The 20,544-nt window shown below is 46.5% G+C and overlaps 1 protein-coding gene across 1 annotated transcript in view; it reads left to right on the top strand.

Moving 5' to 3' along the window:
* TMCO3 (transmembrane and coiled-coil domains 3) overlaps positions 1 to 20,544 on the top strand; it is a 58,479-nt gene that overhangs the window by 31,106 nt on the left and 6,829 nt on the right. Inside the window, exons 8-10 of the mRNA XM_011933926.1 lie at positions 192 to 309; positions 12,686 to 12,881; positions 17,999 to 18,149. Of these exons, the coding sequence (XP_011789316.1) occupies positions 192 to 309; positions 12,686 to 12,881; positions 17,999 to 18,149 (465 nt within the window). The remainder of the gene's footprint in view (positions 1 to 191; positions 310 to 12,685; positions 12,882 to 17,998; positions 18,150 to 20,544) is intronic.

Genomic DNA, 20,544 nt, shown 5'->3' on the forward strand with positions numbered 1-20,544 from the left:
CAGTGAGCTGAGATTGCGCCACTGCACTCCAGCCTGGGTGACAGAGCAAGACTCCGTCTCAAAAAAAAAAAAGAAAAAGTAAAGTGCCAAAATAATTTGGGTTATTTCGGAAGTGTGTACAATGGCGACATTTTGACTTCGGATACTTTTGAGTTGCTGTAGACCTGTCTTCAATGCCTTTCCCCACACAGGCGACGTTGACTACAGCACCGTGCTCCTCGGCATGCTGGTGACGCAGGACGTGCAGCTCGGGCTCTTCATGGCCGTCATGCCGACTCTCATACAGGCGGGCGCCAGTGCATCTTCTAGGTAAATGCTTTGTGTACAGTTTGTTTTTCTAGTTTAAAATCACTTGTGCATAAAAATACTACTTAATACCTTTTCCAGAGAGATGTTCTGAGCTCAGATGGCTCAGGCTTCCGTGCACAGACCCTGGAGCGACACTGCCTTGCTCATGCCCTGGCTGTCTGTGCTTAGCAGCTCCTCACCATGGGCAGGCGACTCATCCTCACTGTTCCTTAGTTCTGTCTTCCATCAAGTAGGGGTAGCAGTAGTGCCCACCGATGGAGTAGTCAGGAGGAATGAATGAGTTCAGATATAAACATGCTTAGAACAATGCCCAGAACATAGTAAGTGATGTGGAGGGAGGGGGGTGTCTGTATGCATGTGTATGTGTGCATAGGGAGGGAGTATCTGTGTGTGTGTGTGTGTGTGTGTGTGTGTGTAGGGTATATCTGTGTGCTTACATGGTATGTGTGTGCGTGTATTCATGTATGTCTGCATGTATGTGTGGTGTGCCTGTGTGGTGGGGGGCATGTGTCTGCATGTGTGGGGGGTGTGTGTGTGTCCTGTGGTATGTCTGGGGGGGTATCCACGTGTGCGTATATGGGGTATATCTGTGTGTTTGCATGTGTGTTTGCATGTGTCTGTGTGCATATGTGTCTGCATGCATGTGTGGTGTGTGTGTGTGTGAGATCTGTCATTGTGTGGTTGTCATTGTCACTGTCATCATCGTCACCACTTCCCCGGTCCTTCTTTTCATTCTCCCAATATCGTATTGCCAAACGTAAACTGCACCTGCTTGGGTTCGTATGGAGAGAGACTCCAAATGGGAAGAATTAATTTATCCGGAAAGTTGTAGGTTGTGCCGCATATACAGATATATTCCAAGAATATCAGCCAGAAAATAGGGACAGTTGCCAAGACCTTTTTGAAACTTCTTTTGGAACCAGATTGAAGTGCTAGGACCCGTCTCATGTGCTTTATTTCTTCCTTTCCAACCGGCATCCTTTTGGGTTTCTTCCTGCATTATTGCACTGGCTGGAATGTCCAGTACTTTACTGGAAAAGATTGTGTGAGAGGACATCTTTGCCTTGCTTTTGACCTCAGGGGGAAGCGTTCAGTCTCTCACCATTAGGTATGATGTTAGCTGTAGGTTTATTGTAGACACTCTTTGTCAAGCTAAGGAAATCCCCATCTATTCCTAGTTTGCTGAGAGTTTCTATGATGAATGTGTGGTGGATTCTGCCAGTTGCTTTTTCTAAACCAATTGATAAGATTATGTAATTTTTCTTTTTTTGCCTTTTTTTTTTTTTTTTTGAGATGGAGTCTCGCTCTGTCGCTCAGGCTGGGGTAGTGTCATGATCTCGGCTCACTGAAACTTCCACCTCCTGGGTTCAAGCAATTCTCCTGCCTCAGCCTTCCGAGCAGCTGGGACTACAGGCGTGCGCCACCATGCCCAGCTAATTTTCATATTTTTGGTAGAGACGGGGTTTCACCATATTGGCCAGGCTGGTCTTGAACTCCTGACGTGATCTGCTCGCCTTGGCCTCCCAAAGTGGTGGGATTACAGGCATGAGCCACCACGCCCGGCCTTCTTTTTTTAGCTAGGTGACATGATGGATAACATTGATTTTTGAAAGTTGAACCAGCCTTGCATACCTGGGATAATTCCCAGTTGGTCTAGGTATATAATTATTTTTATACATTGCTGCCTTCAATTTGCTAATTTATTGAGGATTTTGGGGTCTAAGTTCATGAGAGAGATTGGTGTGTAGTTTTCTCTCTCTTTCTTTTTTTTTTTTTTATACTCTGGGTTTTGGTAATAAGAGTCATAGTAGGTTCACAAAATGTTTTGGGAAGTGTTCCTTTCTTTGTATTTTCTGGAAAACATTGTATAAAATTGATGTCAGTTCTTCCTTAATATTTGGTAGAATTCTGTAGTAAAACCCTGTGGGTCATGAGATTTCCTTTTGGGGAGTTTTCTGACCAGTTTATTTTGCTTAATAGTCCCAGTAGATACTCAGAATATCTACTTCATATTGCTGAGCTGTGGTAGCTTAGCTTTTCGAGGAACCATTCCATTCTGCCTCAGTTGCTAGATTTCTATGTGTAGAGTTTTTGTGTCGTGTTCCTTTGTCATTCTTTCCATGTCCACAGAGTCCGTAGTGATATCCCCCGTTTCACTGCTTATGTTGATAACTTGCATCTTCTTTGTCTAGGGATTTGGCAATTGTATTAATCTTTCCAAAGAATCGGTTCCTTGTTTTACTGATTTTCTTTATTTCGTTGTTTTCAGTTTCATTAGTTTTACCCTCACCTTCCTTCCTTCTCGCTTTGGGTTTATTTTACTCTTTTTCTAGGTTCTTATGGTATTAACTTAGATTATTGATTTTAAACTGCTCATCTTTTCTACTGTAAGCATTTAGTGCTATAAGTTTCCCTCTCTGCACTGTTTTAGCTGCATCGCATATTTTCATATGTTGTATTTTTATTTTCATTTTGTTCAATGAGTTTTAAACTTTTCCTTTGATACTTCTTTGACTCAGGGATTGTTTAGAAGTGTTGCTTGATTTCCAAACATCTGGAGATTTTCCTGATGTCTTTCTGTTACTGATTGTAGTTTGATTCCACTGTGGCCTGAGAACATTTTGTGTGATTTCAGTTCTTTTACATTTGTTGGGGTTTGTTTTACGGCCAGTGACAACTGTCTGGTAAATGCTCCAAAGTCACTTGGGAGGAAAAAAAAGCATATTCTGTTACTGTTGAATGGAGTTTTGTAAATATATGTCAGTTAATTGCACTATTCCGTGTTCTTGCTGTTAGCTGTATCAGCTGTCGAGGGAGATGGTGTTGAAGTCCCCCGTTATCGCTGGGTATTTGTCTGTTTCTCCTTTGAGTTCTGTCAGCTTTTGCTCTATGTATTTTGGGGCTCTTTTGTTTGGTACATACACATTTAGGATCATTTTGTCTTCCTGGTGAATTGATCTTGTTATCATTATGTAATGTTTCTTTTTTTGTTGTTTTTCGAGACATAGTCTCGCTCTGTTGCCCAGGCTGGAATGCAGTGGCGTGACCTTGGCTCTCCGCCTCCTGGGTTCTAGTGATTCTCGTGCCTCAGCCTCCTGAGTAGCTGGGATTACAGGCATGTGCCACCACACCTGACTAATTTTTGTATTTTTTAGTAGAGACAAGGTTTCGCCATGTTGGCCAGGCTAGTCTCGAACTCCTGGCCTCAAGTGATCTTCCTGCCTTAGCCTCCCAAAGTGCTGGGATTACAGGTGTGAGCCACTGTGCCTGGCCATATTTCTTTTGTTGCTAGTAATTTTCCTTGCCTTGTAATTCACTTTATCTGATATTAATGTAATATTAATTTTTTTTTTTGGTCAATGTCTGCAGTGGTGTGTCATTTTCATACTTTTCCTTTCAACCTACTTATGCCCTTGTACTGAAGGGAGTTTCTTGTAGAGAACATATTGTTGGATGATTTTTTTTTAGTCCACTCAGCCAGTCTCTGTATTTTAATGGGTAAGTTTAGACCATTTATAGATCAGGTAAATATTGATATGTTGCAACTGAAGTCTGCATTTTATTTGTTTTTTGTCTCTTGTTACTCTTTTTCATTTACATCTCTGTGGGTTGCCTGCATGTTTTCGGGGATTCCATTTAGACTCATTTATAATGTTTCGAGTATGTTGCTCTGTGTGGTTTTCTTGGTTGCTCTGGGTATTACAGTGGACACATGTAACTTATCGCCATTTGCTGCAATCCACATTTTACCACTTCGTGTGAAATGTAGAAGCCTTATTTCCACTTAGCTCCCTCCCCCGCCCACATATTGAATAGTCATGCACTACGTAATGAAGTTTGGTCAGTGACGGGCCACCTGTACAGCAGTGGTCCGGTGGGATTCTATGGACCTGAACGATTCCTGCTGCCTAGTGACGTTGCGGCCATGGTGATGTCGCAGAGCAGTGTAATGCCCCCTTGCTTGTGGTGATGCTGGCATGAACAAACCTGCTGCACTGCCAATCGTATAAAAGTCTCATACACCCAATTAGGTATGCAATGGAATACTTGATAACGATAATAAATCACCGTTACTGGTTTATGTATTTTCTATACTCTACTTTTTATCATTAACTTAGAGTGCACTCCTTCTACTTATAAAGAAAAAAGTTAACTGTCAAACAGCCTCAGGCAGGTTCTTCAGGAACTATTCTAGAACAAGCCATTGTCATCATTGGAGACAACAGCTCTGTGCCTGTTATTCCCCTGAAGACCTTGCAGTGGGAAAGATGTGGACGTGGACGACAGCGACACTGATGGTCCTGACCCTGGGTGGGTTTAGGCTAATGTGTGTTTGTGTCTTAGTTTTTAACAAAAAAGTTTAAAAAGTTAAAAAAAATTACAATAGAAAAAAACTTATAGAGTAAGATAAAAAGAAAAATTATTTTTTGTATAGTCGTACAGTGTTTCCGTGTTGTGTCATTACAAGGGTCAAAAAGTTTTTAAAAGCCTTAAAATTTATAAAGTTAAAAAGTTACAGTAAGTTAAGGTTAATGCTGAAGAAAGAAAAATATTTTTAATAAACTCAATGTCGTTGGCCAGGTGTGGTGGCTCACACCTGTAATCCTAGCCTTTGGGAGGCCAAGGCAGGAGGATTGCTTGAGCTTAGGAGTTCAAGACCAGCCTGGGCAACATAGAAAGACCTCGTTTCTACCAAAAAAAAAAAAAAATAGCCAGGTGTGGTGGCACATACCGGTAGTTCCAGCTGCTCTGGAGGCTAAGGCTGTAGGATTGCTTGAGCCTGGGAGATAAAGTCTGCAGTGAGCTGTGGTCATACCGCTGCGCACCAGCCTGGACAGCAGAGTGAGACTGTCTCAGATTAGTGTAGCCGGAGTGGACGGTGTCTGCGGCGTCTGCAGTGGTGCACAGGGTCGAGGCTTTCACATTCACTCACCCTCACTCCCTGACTCAGAGCAACTTCTAGTCCTGCAAGCGACCTATATGGGTGTACCATTTTTATCTTTTATGCTCTACTTTTAGTGTATATTTTCTGTGTTTAGATATGCAAATACTTCTCATTGTGTTACAGTTGGCTGCAGTCACATGCTGTGCAGGTGTGTGGCCCAGGAGCCAGAGGCTGTGCCAGGTGGCCTGGGTGGATCTGGGTTTGTGTAAGTGCACTCTGGGATGTTTGCACAACCATGAAATTGCCTCATGATGCTTCTCAGAATGTATCCCCGTTGTGAAGTGACACATGGCTGTATAATTGTTGTCTTTTCTCTACTTTTATTGAATACCACATCAGATGGTGTTGTAATTTTTGCTGCAGACATCAAATACGATTTTGAAAACTCAGGGGGAAAAGGATAATCTATTCTTCTCACACCTATTTTTGATGTTGTTTTCCTTCTGATGTTCCAAGCTATCTTCTCTAATCATTTCCTCTCTGTGTGGAGAACTTTCTTCGGTCATTCTTTCATAGTTAATCTGCTGGCCACACATTCTCTAAGTTTTTCTTTGTCTGGGAATGGCCTTTGTCCCCGCGTCACTCCGAGGGCATCTCGTGGGATGTGGATTTCCAGGTGGTGTCTCCCCTCATCCCGTGCCTGGAAAGTGCGTGTCCCTGCTCCTGGCTTCTGTGTTCCAGCTGTGAAACCTGCTGCCATTTAGGCTTGTGCTCCTCTCGAAGGAATGAGGGGTTTCTCTCTGGCAGCTTTCAAGGTTTTTTCTCTGTCTTTAGTTTTCAGAAATTGTACTACTGTGCATCCCAGAGCCGCCTTCTCTGGGTTTGTTCTGTTTGGATTCACTCGGCTTCTCGTATCTGTGGGTTTATGTCTCTTGGCTAACAAGAAGTTTTCAGCCATTATTTCCTCACACCCTTTTTCAGTCCACTTGCTGTCTCCTTCTGCAATTGCAGAAACTTAGAAATCTGCTCTTTTGTTAGGGGCCTGTGGGTCCCTGAGGCCTTGCCCGTCCTCGGTCCGTTTCTCTCTGTTCAGGCAGATGAATTCTGTCTGTCTTCGGCGTCACCGATTCTGCCCTCTCTCATCTCCGCTCTGCCACTTAGCCCATCCCCAAAGATTTTTATTATGACTGTATTGTTTTAGTTGTATAATTTCCACTTGCTTCTTTTATGTAGCCTTTATTTCTTTGCTGAGGTTTTCTATTTTTTATTTGTTTACAGAGAGTGTTTGTGGCTTTTTGAAGCGTTTTAATCATGGCTGCTTTAGCACCCTCGTCAGATAACTCCAGCGTCCATTTGTCTTGATGTGAAGACTGGTGCTTGTCTTTTCTCCTTCAAGTTGTGATTTTCCCGATTCTTAATATGATGAGCGACTTTTCGTTGTATCCTGGATGGTTCGTGTGTTTATTAGGAGGCTTTAAACCAGCGGCTCCCCTGTGGAGGGTGGTGTGAGGCCTGGCCAGGGGGTTCTGCTTCCTGCCAGGCCCCAAGTCCCACCCCTGCCCGAATGGCTGACAAGGGCTTCGTCATGGCAGACGGTGGGGTGGAAATATTTTTTAGTATTTGCCTTTTGCCAGATCTTACGTTAAGTCTTCCCTGCTGTCGGTAGCTCAGCCAGGCAGGCAGGAAAGTAGAAGGAATGAACAGCTTTTTACCTGTGTTTTCCAGAGGTTCAGCCCAGGCTAGAGCCCCAGCTTGGCTGTGCTCTGGCCGTGCAAGCCTTGGCAGCTTTCTGTAAATTGGGGAGGACGTGGGAACAATGCCTGCCTGGTGGACCATGGGAAGATTGAAAGAGAAAACCAGGCAGGGCACTCAGTGCAGCTGCTGGTGGAAGCAGTGGTTAAAGTTCACTCGCTAAGAGGGTCCTTATGATTGCCATTTTCCTTTGATCCAGATGTCTTTAAATATCGGAAAAATAACACTTTTAGTTCCAACCCCCAAATCGGAATCAGTTCTTATTCCTTCTGGCTACAATCTTCAACATAAGTGAAGGATAATTTGGACAACAGAAAGAAGAGTTGTCATGCTGGTGGGAGATGACTTGACTTCTATTTAAGAGGTCTGAGCATTTTTCATGCACAATTATTCTCAACGGAGGGCGGACTCTCCATACTAAACAGGCAGAGCCCTGGCAGAGACTGCAGGGCACTTACAAAACTCAAATACCATGTTGATCTCACTGCCACTTTCTTTCCAGTTACACACAAGTCTAAAAATCAGAAAACTTTTAAAGCTTTTTATTTTCATTTTTCCAATTCAAAAAATTAATGCAATACAGGTATTGATCCCACTGAAATTGTTCTAATTCATGTTTACAAAGAGTTAATGACTTGGAAAAGTACTCTGTTATACTGTTAAACTTAAGAAACAGAATTAGGCCAGGTGCGGTAGCTCACGCCTGTAATTCCCAGCACTTTGGGAGGCCAAGGGGGTCATGAGGTCAAGAGATCGAGATCACCCTGACTAACACAGTGAAACCCCATCTCTACTAAAAATACAAAAAATTAGCTGGGCTTGGTGGCACGTGCCTGTATTCCCTGCTACTCAGGAGGCTGAGGCAGGAGAATCACTTGAACCCAGGAGGCAGAGGTTGCAGTGAGCTGAGATCGCACCACTGCACTCCAGGCTGGGCGATAGAGCAAGACTCCATCTCAAAAAAAAAAAAGAAAAGAGACAGAATCAGAATTACAGACCACAGTCCTCAGAGCTCCCGTCTGACCCAGCTGTTCACTTCTCGGTATTTATCCACAAGAAAGAAAAACACACATCCACATAAAGACTGGTCCACGGTGGTGATGGAGGTACAACAGTGTGAATCCACGTGATACCACAGAGTTACACACTCAGAAATGGTTAACTTGGTACATTTTATGGTATGAGAATTTCACCGCAATGAAAAACTTGTACATGAATATTCAAGCAGCATTATTTGTATAGTTAAAAAGTATTAAGAACTCAAATGTCAATTAGATAACAGGTGGATATACAAAACATACTATATCCAAGCAAAGGAATATTATTCAGCCATAATATAGAATGAACATTTGTAGGGTCCAGCCCCGCAGGGTCAGTGCGTTTTTCTCCCCGTGTGCAGAGATGAGAGGTTGTAGAAATAAAGACACAAGACAAAGAGATAAAAGAGAAGACAGCTGGGCCCGGGGGACCACTACCACCAAGACGCGGAGATTGGTAGTGGCCCCGAATGCCTGGCTGCGCCGTTATTTATTGGATACAAAGCAAAAGGGGCAGGGTAAAGAGTGTGAGCCGTCTCCAGTGATTGACAAGGTCACGTGAGTCACGTGTCCATTGGACAAGGGGCTCTTCCCTGTCTGGCCGCCAAGGCAGAGAGACAGAGAGAGAGGACACAGCCTACGCCATTATTTCTTCATATCGGAGGTTTTTAGTACTTTCACTGATTTTGCTACTGCTATCTAGAAGGCAGAGCCAGGTGTACAGGATGGAACATGAAGGCGGGCCAGGAGCGTGACCGCTGAAGCACAGCGTCTCAGGGAGACGGTCAGGCCTCAGAGAAATGCGGGCGGGCCTGACACCCACGAGAGGTGGAGGAGCAGAGTCTTCTCTGAGCTCCTCCAGGGAAAGGGAGAGTCCCTTTCCCGGTCTGCTGAGTAGAGGGTGTTTTTCCTTGACACTGACGCTACTTCTAGACCACGGTCCACTTGGCAATGGGCGTCTTCCCAGACGCTGGCGTTACTGCTAGACCAGGGAGCCCTCTGGTGGCCCTGTCCGGGCATCACAGAAGGCTCACACTTGTCTTCTGGTCACTTCTCCCTATGTCCCTTCAGCTCCTATCTCTGTATGGCCTAGTTTTCCTAGGTTATGATTGTAGAATGAGGATTATTATAATATTGGAATAAAGAGTAATTGCTACAAACTAATGATTAATGATATTCATATATAATTGTATCTATGATCTATATCTAGTAGAACTATTCTTATTTTATATGTTTTATTGCACTGGAACAGCTCGTGCCCTCCGTCTCTCGCCTCAGCACCGGGGTGGCTTGCCGTCCAGAAACATCGATTGATCCTGTAGCACAGGTGAACCTTGAAAACACGATGCTTGTGAAAGAACTGGACAAAAAGGCCACACTCTGTGATTCCATTCATACTAACGTCCAAACTAGGCCAGTCAGTGCAGAGAGAATGAATTACTGGTTGCCAGAGGCTGGGGAGGTGGAGGGAGATGGGGAGCAAGTGCTAATGGGTACAGCGTTTCTTTTTGGGGTGATGAAAGTATTCTAACATGGATTGTGGTAATAGTTGTGTAACTTTGTGAATATGCTGGAAACCATTGAATTGAATACTTTTAAATGGGTACGTTGTATGGTAAGTGAATTATATATAATAACTGTTAAAAATATATATGATATTGGCTGGGCGCAGTGGCTCACGCCTGTAATCCCAGCACTTTGGGAGGCTGAGACAGGTGGATCACGAGGTCAGGAGATTGAGACCATCCTGGCTAACATGGTGAAACTCTGTCTCTACTAAAAACACAAAAAAATTAGCCTTGCGTGGTGGCAGGCACCTGTAGTCCCAGCTACTCGGGAGGCTGAGGCAGGAGAATGGCGTGAACCTGGGAGGTGGAGCTTGCAGTGAGCTGAGATTGGGCCTCTGCACTCCAGAGCCTGGGTGACAGAGCAAGGCTCCGTCTCAAAAAATATATATATATATTTTATATTATTTTAATTAGACATAGAAGAACATGAATAGACTAGAAATATATATATTATATATATAAAACAAGATGTTAATGATTTTCTACTAGTAGACTAGTAGATTTGTAGTAAGTTTTTTCTACTATATATACTTTTCTGTAATTTGGGAAAACCTCCCTTTGAATTTTAATAACCAGGGAAAATTTATATTTAAAATATCAAAGAAAGAAAATTAGTTGCAACGTAATAAACTCTGCTTTCTTATTAAGCTTTATTCAGAATTAACCTCGATCATTCCTAGAGGAAAGAACTCTTTCCCTCATAATATTTCACAGGTAATTCGACTTGAGTAAAGTAGGAAACACCCACCCTCACACCAAAGAAGGGTGATGGCACTGGCCACCCGTCAGACTGGGCACCGTTAGAAGCTGGGTGGTGCCCAGGTTGGGAAGCGGGGAGCCTTGGGTGTCATTTTTGGGATGGGAATTGGAGCAACCTCCTGGCAGCCCACCAGACAGCACCTCTCACAGTGGGAGGTGCCTGGCTCCCTTAGTGAGCACCCACTGCCACCATCAATAGACCCACAGGCCCCTTGGCCACCGCAGTGCACAAGAACCAGGATGGCCGTGGAGTCCGTGTGAGAACCGGGACAGCCCTTGCATCTGGCTGAGCAAATTCTGGTGCACCCCGTGAGGGAGCCCTTCCTCACCTGTCAGCGGATCAGACGTGCTGATGGGAAGCTTGTCCAAACACGCTGAGAGGAGGCAGCCAGAACAGTCATGGACACGGTGCGCCCCATACGTGCAGATCCAAGAGCAGCACACACGTGTGGACCTGCAGGTGGCATGGCGGCGAGCTGGAATCCTGAGAAACTTGTGACGGTGATCGTCTTTCAAAGAGGTCAGAGTTGAGTGCACTGTGGCTTCTGATTGGCATCTTTCTGAGTCCTCATCACTGTGCATTTCATGGACACTGTGGGAGTCTTCGGGAAATTTGATCTAAATCCAAACCCTGAGGACGGTGGCTGTGGAGAGCTTGTGTAGCTGTTAGGGGCTTGACCCTGAGGCCAGATACTGGGGTCGTCCCCAGCTCTGCTCTGGGCATGTGGCCTGGAGCAGATCACCTGGTCTCTGCCCCTGTTCTCATCTGTGACGTAGCAGTGGGGGTCAGACAGTTCTCAGCGGGCCGCCGTAACAGGTGGCACACAGTGCTCTAGGGGCCCAGGATGCAAGGGTGAGCTCAGCAGAGGACGTTCCCCATGTGGGGAGCTGCTCTTGTGTTTCGGAGAGAGGATGAATGAATGATGAACAAATGAGTGGTAGACAAGATGTCCGCAGCAGGGAACCGCCCTGCAAATGATTCAGATGGGGCAGTGAGCTGGTGAGCAGCAGTGAGCTCCAGACTGGCACAGGCTCTGCCTTGGAGACGGGGCTGGAATTTGAGGAACGCAGCTGAGCCTGTGGAGAGGAGTCTAGGGTAGGGACCTCCCAGGCAGCGGGCTCTGTGGCTTGTGTGGGTGGGCTGCTTGGTGGCCTGGGGCAGTGGAAGGGCATGGCAGGGCAGAGAAGCCTGGGTTCCATCCCAGCGTCCGGGAGCTGATGGAGGATCCTGATGAGCTGTCTGGGCCTCTGTGTGAGAGCAGATGGGTCAGGAGGAGGCCACTGGAGCTGCAGGGGAAGGGGTGGCGGTCCAGACAGGGACCACGGTGCTGGGCTCAGGGCCAGATGTGGGCCCAGCAGTGTGGCGAAGCTGTCAGGAGTGCAGCAGGCCTGGCCTTCTTGGCTGTGAGTCTGTCTCCGTTCCTGCCAGGGCTGCAGAAAGGGGCCTCCCTCTGAGTCGCAGACATGGGCCCTGCAGCGGGCTCTGAAGGACTCTGCCTCCCTCCTCCTGAAGTCGCAGACCTGGGCCCTGCAGTGGGCTCTGAAGGACTCTGCCTCCCTCCTTCCGAGTCGCAGACGTGGGCCCTGCAGCGGGCTCTGAAGGACGCTTCCTCACATTTGCTTCTGTGGCTGCTGTTGATCCCTTCATTCCATCCCTCTGCTTCAAGCCCAGCTCTGCTCTGATTCCCCCAAGGAATCGTGGCAGTTTGAGATTTGCATTTTCGGCATTTCTGCTTTAAGCCAGGCTGCAGAGGTTGACACCCTTGGGAATTATAGGTTTCTTCCACCGAGGAAACTTTCACCAGAATTGTGGCCTGAGTGGTGGAAGGCTACGGTTAAATACAGGTATATTTGTAAAGACCTCAGATAGTGGAAGTCCGTTGGCTGAGATGGCGATCTATTCTGACATCCGGGTAGTATATTATAAACAGAACATAGCAAAGAATTACTTTCTACAGACACAGACTGCAGTGGCTGTATCAGGAGTGCCTTGATGATGGTCGCTAGAGTTCGTCCATCAGGAGACTGCGGTGGGGCACGGAGAGCAACCACTGCCTGACGACGAGGAATTTATCATCAGGCATCAGCTGAGATAGGAACGCCGTCAGTCGAGAATTCTCACATCCTAGAATACGTATTCACCCCAAAGTATTGACTGCAAACCAATCCAGCTTCTACCTTTGGCTCAACATAACTTAATTTCTGAGATGAGTATATGATTCATAGGGTGTTTTTGTATTTGAAAATAAAGATGTGTGTGATTCAGGTAATGTATTTTGTAGCATGTTAAAGAAAAAAGTGAAAGGTTATTTCATTGAGTTTTAGAGAGCTATGTTTTGGAAGTGAAATCACGTCGCTTCTTTTTTCTTTCCTAGCATTGCCATGGAAGTTCTGCGAATCCTGGTTTTGATTGGTCAGATTCTTTTTTCGCTAGCGGCGGTTTTTCTTTTATGTCTTGTGATAAAGAAGTATCTCATTGGACCCTATTATCGGAAGCTGCACGTGGAAAGCAAGGGGAACAAAGAAATCCTGATCTTGGGAGTATCTGCCTTTATCTTCTTAATGTTAACGGTAATTCTCACACTGTGTTATTTATGTAATCTGATATTAATCTCTCTCACTGAAATCTTGTGATCCATTCTTTACCTTTTCTTTTTAATAATGGTTAAAATTGAAATTTTTACTAGTATTTTTTATTTCATACACACTTTCTTATACTACCCATCAATACGTAATACAATGAGCTAAACCCGTTTAACTGGCTTGACTCATACTCTTAAGCACTTTGCTAAAATACTGTTTGTGAGTATTACATTAAAACAAATCTGTGGGCCAGGTGTAGTGACTCACACCTATAATCCTAGCATTTGGGGAAGCCGAGGCAGGAGAATCGCTTGAGCTCAGAAGTTGAACAGCCAGGACAACATAGTGAGAAACCCTCCTCTACAAAAAATAGAAAAATTAGCCGGGCATGGTTGCGCTCACTTATAGTACCAGCTGCTGGAGAGACTGAGCTGGGAGGATGGCTTGAGCCCAGGAGGTCAAGGCTGCAGGGAGCTGTGATTGCACCACTGCCCTCCAGCCTGGGTGACAGAGCAAGACCCCATATCAAAACAAAAAAACTGTGATCATAAAAAGCGCCATAAACACTAATATCAAACCATGCTACTCGGTCTTAAATTTTCAAATAGCTTTACACCTGAAATACAAAATTAACTTTGGAAAAGCAGTTTTTAACTGTGTGTTGCTCACATGCTAATTAACTGTGTGACTTATGCCATGTGAAAGGTTAAATAAATGAAGTTCATTTTGGAAAGTGGGCTTCTCCTTACTGAGAGGACAGTCCTTACATGAGAGTGGCAGGAAATGCTCCTGGACCCCCATAGAGAGCCTCAGTAGTCCTGACAGCGCGCCTGGGCACCGTCACCGTTCAGCCCAGCAGGTGCACTTCCTGCTGTTTATCCCACAGAAACGAAGCCGTGTTCACACAGTAGTAGCCTGTACACAGGTGTTTATAGCAGCTTTATTCATATTAGCCATAAACAGTCCAAAGGTACTTCAGTGGGTAAATAAATGTTCAACAAACTGAGGCTATGTCCACACCACAGAACGCCGCTCAGCAGTAAAACCACCAGCACACACCTCCTGAGAACTGTGCAGAGTGGGCAGGCAGCCCCCAAAGGCTGTATACTGTGTGGTTCTTTTTATGTCACATTTATGAGGTGAGAAGATTACGAAATTGAGGAAGGGCTCGTGGTTCCCAGGAATTGAGGAAGGGTGGTCTGGGGAGGGGCTGGGGATGGCATTCGCTGTCTTCACTGTATCCGTATCAGCACCTGAGTGGGGTCTTGTGCTGTAATTTGGCAAGATGTTACCATTGGGGAAACTAAAGGGTAATGAGGACTTTGTATTATTTCTTAAAACTGCAGGTTACTATATAATTATCTCAAAACAAAAAGTTTCCGGCCGGGCACAGTGGCTTACACCTATAATCTCAGCACTTTGGGAGGCCGAGGCAGGCAGATCACAAGGTCAGGAGTTTTAAGACCAGCCTGGCCAACATGGTGAAACCCCGTCTCTACTAAAAATACAAAAATTAGCTGGGCGTGGTGGCGTGCGCCTGTAATCCCAGCTACTCAGGAGGCTGAGGCAGGAGAATTGCTTGAACCCAGGAGGCAGAGGTTGCAGTGAACTGAGATCGCACCACTGCACTCCAGCCTGGGCAACAGAGCAACAAGACTCCGTCTTGGGGAAAAAAAAGAAGTTTCCACCGGGTGCAGTAGCTCACGCCTGTAATCTCAGCACTTTGGGGGGCCAAAGTGGGTAGATCTTCTGAGGTCAGGAGTTCGAGATCAGCTTGGCCAACGTGGTGAAACCCCGTCTGTACTAAGAATACAAAAATTACCTGGGCGTGGTGGCACACACCTGCAGTCCCAGATACTTGGGAGGCTGAGGCAAGAGAATCACTTGAACCCGGGAGGCAGAGGCAGAGGTGATAGAGCAAGACTCTGTCTCAAAAAAAAAAAGTTTCCATTTAAAAAAAGTAAATTAACAAAAATTGTTTCTTATATATAATTTAATTGCCTGCTACTATTTTGTAAACTTGGGAGAAAATTATGATTTGCTTCTGGTTGTGGTGATTTCAAGTACTTCAAGAGTGTGACTTATTTAAGTTTTTACATTGCTTTATCCATTCCAGAGTATTTTTCTCTTTGAAAATAACTCCCAGTGAAATTGTCTTATCTAGACAACTTCGGTGTTGCCCTCCCAGTGGCTTCTTCCATTATGGTGACTCTCTCCCCGGCTCTCGGGTTTTCTCGCTCACTGGGCAGCACTCACCTTGCACCTGCTGCCAGTCGCTTGGGGTGCTGGGCCCTCCGCGCATCTGCACCAGATGCCACAACGGATTCTTTCCACTGTTCAGTCTTAGGATTCGTTTCCATTTAGAGCTGACACGAATAGAGCCGCTGTCCATTCTCGTGGTTTTGGAAGGTGCTTACTGCTGATGAGCCTCGTACGGTACCTGTGGAGGTGGGTTGCAGGAATCACAGTAAACAGGAGCTCAACCTTAGTCACAGCGTGGGTTTCGCCACAGTCGCCATGCCAATGCCAGCCTGTCTTGCCACGTGCCCTCAGCACGCCGTGCCCCACAGCCTCCCTGCGCTTGCTCCGGGTCTGGAGCTTCTCAGGGCTCTGACGGGGGCTCCAGCGTCCACTTCCTGATGGCTGGTCTGGAGCCCTTTCGGAGGCTCAGCCCATCCTGCTGCTGTGCCGTGAGCGCGCCGTGCCCCACAGCCTCTCTGCACTTGCTCCGGGTATGGAGCTTCTCAGGGCTCTGACCGGGGGCTCCAGCGTCCACTTCACAATGACCAGTCCCTCGAGCCCTTTCAGGAGCTCAGTGACATCTGGGTGTTGTCCTGGTGGTGTTCCTATTAAAGCCTCCAGGACGTTCTTCTGTAGCATGAGGATTTTCTTCTCATTTGTAGGAATTTTTTTTTATGTGTCGGCAGATTTTTTTGTCCTTTTTAAAAATTTATTTACTGAGATGAAATTCACGTAAAATTTGCCATTTTAATCATTTGAAAGTCAGTATTCAAAATGCTTTGCCACCATCACCACTATCCAATTATATCCACCTCCCCAAAGCAGTCCCCGTAGCTCTCAGTTCTCCACCCACCTCCTTGTGGCCACGGAGCCACTGCTTCCGGCCACGTCACATGGGGGCCTCCGTGCCTGGCTTCCATTTAGCGTCACGCCCTCCAGGCCTGGCTGCGTCACTGTGCGCACCAGCACTTCACCCCTTTTTATGGCTGAAAAACATTCCATGCCAGCATGTCAGATATGTGTTTGCAAATGTCTCGCAGTTTGTGACTTGCCTTTTCACTTTCTTAATGGTGTCTTTCGATGAACAGAAGTCCTTAATTTCAGCATCATCCAGTTACGAATTGTTTTCTTCGTGGCTGTCTTCTTTGTCTTTGTGAAAGATCCACCTGCCCCTGGGTTGTGAAGATGCGCTTTACTATTGTCGGTGAGCGTTCTGTTGTGCTTTTCTCATTAGCTCTACGGTCCACCCAGAGGTGAGCTTCCGTTGTGTTGGAAGTGAGGGAGTGGATGAGGATTCCGTCATTCGCGTGCGTTTCTGAATGCCATGCGTTGAAAAGGCCTCTTGCTCCCCTTCTATAGCATCACTCTGTCAAAAACCAAGTAGCCATGTTTGTGCGTGCGTGTGCATGTGTGTGCACTTTGTGCATGACGTGTACCTGTGTGCATGCATGTATGTGCTTTGTGGTGTGTACATGTATGCTTTGTGGTGTGTCTACGTGGTCTGCGTGTGTGTGCTTTGTGGCATGTGTACACGTGTGGTATGCTTTATGTGATTGTGTATGTGTGCATGCATGCATGTGCCTTATGTGTGGCATGTGTACATGTGTATGCGTTTGTGTGTGCATGCGTGTACTTTGGTGTGGCATGTGTACGTGCATGAGTGTGTACTTTATGTGGCATGTGGTGTGTGTACGTGTGTGTGGCATGTGTGCGTGCATACATGTGTGCTTTGTGTGGTGTGCGGGTGGTGTATATGCATGTGATGTGTGTTCGTGTGTGTCTGCTTTGTATGTGGTGTGTGTGGTGTGTGTACCTGTGGTGTGTGTGTGTGTGTGTGTGCACATGCCTCTCTGACTCTGTCCACCTGCCCTCAGCTGCACCGTAGCTTGATCTCTGTGTCAGGCCCAGCTTTGTTCTGTGCTAGGGTCGTCTTGGCTCTATTCGTGCTCTTTCCAAATTCCACTCGAGTGTTTAGATTCAGCTGGTCGGTTTCACACACACAGAAGTCTCTTGGCGTTCCCGTGCGTCTGTCGGCCAGGTGAGGGAACATCCGCCACTCTGCCGTGCTGAGCCCGTGGTGCTGTTATCTCAGTCTTTCGTCTTTCGTGGGTCTGTGTCTTGCAGTGTCAGGTGCGGGTCTTCTTTTGGGTTGAATCCTCAGGATGTGATGTTTTTGTTGCCGTTAAAAATCGTAGTTCTTTTACAAGTTTCTTTTCTTTTCATCTAATGCTGCTATCGTCTACAATTTTACTTTCTCAAGATAAACATCTTTCAGGTTGGCCGTTGTCAGCCGTGCCTCATCCACAAGGCTGCTGGAAGCCTGCGTTTCGCAGACCTGCCATGAGGCTCCTGCGTCGTGGCTGTCCAGCCAGCACTCTGCCGTGGCCGCGAATCTGGGTTATCAGATCGGCCGCCGCAGACACGCCGATGCTTCTCTCTGGCTTCGTGCCCTCCCGGGGCTGTTGCTTGTCGCCCTGTCGCTTTCTCTCTGCTTTGAGGCTGGTAGTGGGAATGCGTTTCTAACACTACCACCAGGCTATTCTGATTCAAGGTAAAGAAAACGTATCACAAATATTTAAAACAATTGAAAAATACTCTCATTCAAAAATTTCAACGCAATCTGTATGGATATTTGTTTCAAATATTTTTAAATAATTTTTTTCTCCCAGGAAGGTTAATTCAACTAATAGCAGCCTCTACATGTCAACCTCTGAGACCCAGCAGAGGCCCCAGGACCACGCTCCATTTGCGCAGCGTCTGTGTTTTGTTGTGGTGGCTCTGCTGGGTCTCGGGGTGTCCTTGGGATGGGGGTGACCCTGATGCACTGTGGGGTCTTGTGTAAAGCTCAGTCCTGCCTCTCTTAGGTCACGGAGCTGCTGGACGTCTCCATGGAGCTGGGCTGTTTCCTGGCCGGAGCGCTGGTCTCCTCTCAGGGCCCCATGGTCACTGAGGAGATCGCCGCCTCCATTGAACCCATCCGTGACTTCCTGGCCATTGTTTTCTTCGCCTCAATAGGTAATCTTCCTTCTTTACATCATAATTGTGTGGGTTAAACACATGCAGAGTGGTTCTGTGATGTGTTTATGTGCATATATATTCATTTTATATAGCAAAAATGGTTATCTTAAAAATTAAGTGTATTCAGCATATTTCAGTTTGGATTGCTAGTAGCCAGAAACTATTTTCTGCTTTATACAGCGCAGAGAAATCTTATTTTATTACACTGTTTCTTCTGTCCCACTTTTCTTTTAGGCTCAGGGTGCCTGTGTAAGTTCGTGACACGTGTAATGAGTGTAGCAGGGCTTTGGTGTGCAGATGGTTTTGTCACCCAGGTAATGAGCATAGGACCCTCGGTAGTTTTTTAATCCTCACCCTCCTCCTCCCAGCCTCCACCTCGCATAGGCCCCCGTGTCTCTTGCTGCCGTTTGTGTCCACAGGTACGCGGTGTTGAGCTCCCACTTTTAAGTGAGAACATGTGGTATGTGGTGTTCTGTTCTTGGGTTAATTCACACGGAGAACAGCCTCCAGCTGCATCCGTGTTGCTGCAAAGGATGTGATTTCCTTCTGCTATGGTTATGTAACATTCCCTGACGTGTCTGTGCTGCGTTTTCTTCATCTGGTCCACTGTTGATGGACAGTGGGATCCTTGGAATTCACGGTCTGGGCCGATTCCATGTCTTTGCTGTTATGAGAGGCGTGGGGATGAACATGTGAGTACATGTGTCTTTATGGCAGAAGGATGTATATTCCTTTGGGTGCAGACCCAGCAGTGGGATTGCTGGGTCCCATGGTAATTCTGTTTTCAGTTATTTGAGAAATCTCCAGACTGGTTTCCATTGCACCTAATTTACAGTCCTACCAATGGTTGTCTAAGTGTTGCCATTTCTCCACAACCTCGCCAGCATCTGTTGCCTTTTGGTGTTTTGGAATCACCATTCTGACTGGTGTGAGATGGTATCTCATTGTGGTTTTGGTTTGCGTTTCTCTAGTGACCAGTGATGTTGAGCATTGTTTCCATATACGTGTGTGTTGGCCGTGTGAGTGTCTTTCGAAAGGGCCTGCTCCTGTCCTTCCCCCGTTTCCTAATGGGGTTGTTTGCTTTTTGCTCGCAGATTTGTTTAAGTTCCTGCCAGATTATAGATACAAGGCCTTTGTCAGATCCGTAGTGTGGAAGCATTTTCTCCATTCGTAGGTTGTCTGCCCTGCTGAGCGTTTCTTTGCTGGGCAGAAGCTCCTTAGTTTAGTTGATCTCACTTGTCAGGTTTTGTTTTTGTTACGATGGCTTTTGCAGTCTTCTTCATGAAACCTTTGCCAAGGCCGATGTTCAGAGGTTTTCTTACAGGGATTTTATAGTGTTCGGCTTTACATTTAAGTTTTTATTACACCTTGACTTGATTTTGTATGTGGTGTTAGGAGGGGGTCCGGTTTCCATGTTCTGCATGTGGCTGGTCAGCGATCCCAGCACTGTTTATTGAATGGGGAGCCCTTTCCTGGTGCTTGTTATCATAGGCTTTATGGAAGAGCCGATGGCTGTGGGTGTGTGGCCTTATTTCTGGGTCCTCCACCTGTCCTGATGGCCTGTGTGTTTCTCTGCCAGTGCTGTGCTGTTCTGGTTGCTGTAGTCTGTGCTAGAGTTTGGAGTCAGGTGGCCTCTGCTGCCTCCAGCTTTGTTCCTTTGGCTTGGAGTTGCTTTGGCTACTTGGGCTCTTTATTCTGCAAGAGGAAGACTGTTGCCATGCACACGATTGCTGGTCACTGCCGTGCTTTATTGCTGCCGAGATGTGTGCTGTCGGTGGGCATCTAAAGCAGCCAGATCACCTTCAGGGCAGAATGCGTGTTCTCATTCCCCCTCATCACGGGCACTGGTGCCCACACAGGGCAAGTCGTGGGAGCTCAGGGTCAGCCATGGAAACTAACATGTCAGTGGCAAATTTGGAGGAAATACTAATTTTGACACAAAAAATTTAAATTGAGCATACTGAGATGGGCCCTTTTTTGGGGTCTGTGGAACAGCCTAGAGTAGAAAGGAATGGAATCACAAGGGGTCCGGCATCGGGACACATCCCTGGCAGCTCTCCACTCGGCACGGGGTCTGAGATGCCCCGTGCTTTACAGGGGCCACAGACTCAGCACAACCTCAACAAAACTGAAAATTCAAAAGCTGATTCTGAATTTTATGTGGAAATTCAAAGGCCATAAATAGCCGAGGCAGTCCTGAAAGCAGCACAGAGTTGGGAGGCTTGGTGCCCTTGTCACAGGTGAAATAGGACCATTCAGCAGGGGCTCCGTGACCTCCTGACCCCAGTGCAGCCTTATGAGCCACTGTGTCCCGGGAGAGCCTCTCGACTGCAGTTTGATCCCCTTGCTCTGCACCTCCCCCGCCCTCCCTCCGTCTGTGACCCCCACCTCC

The sequence above is a fragment of the Colobus angolensis genome, unplaced genomic scaffold, assembly GCF_000951035.1.
Source record: "Colobus angolensis palliatus isolate OR3802 unplaced genomic scaffold, Cang.pa_1.0 Scaffold13, whole genome shotgun sequence".
Taxonomy (NCBI): domain Eukaryota; kingdom Metazoa; phylum Chordata; class Mammalia; order Primates; family Cercopithecidae; genus Colobus; species Colobus angolensis.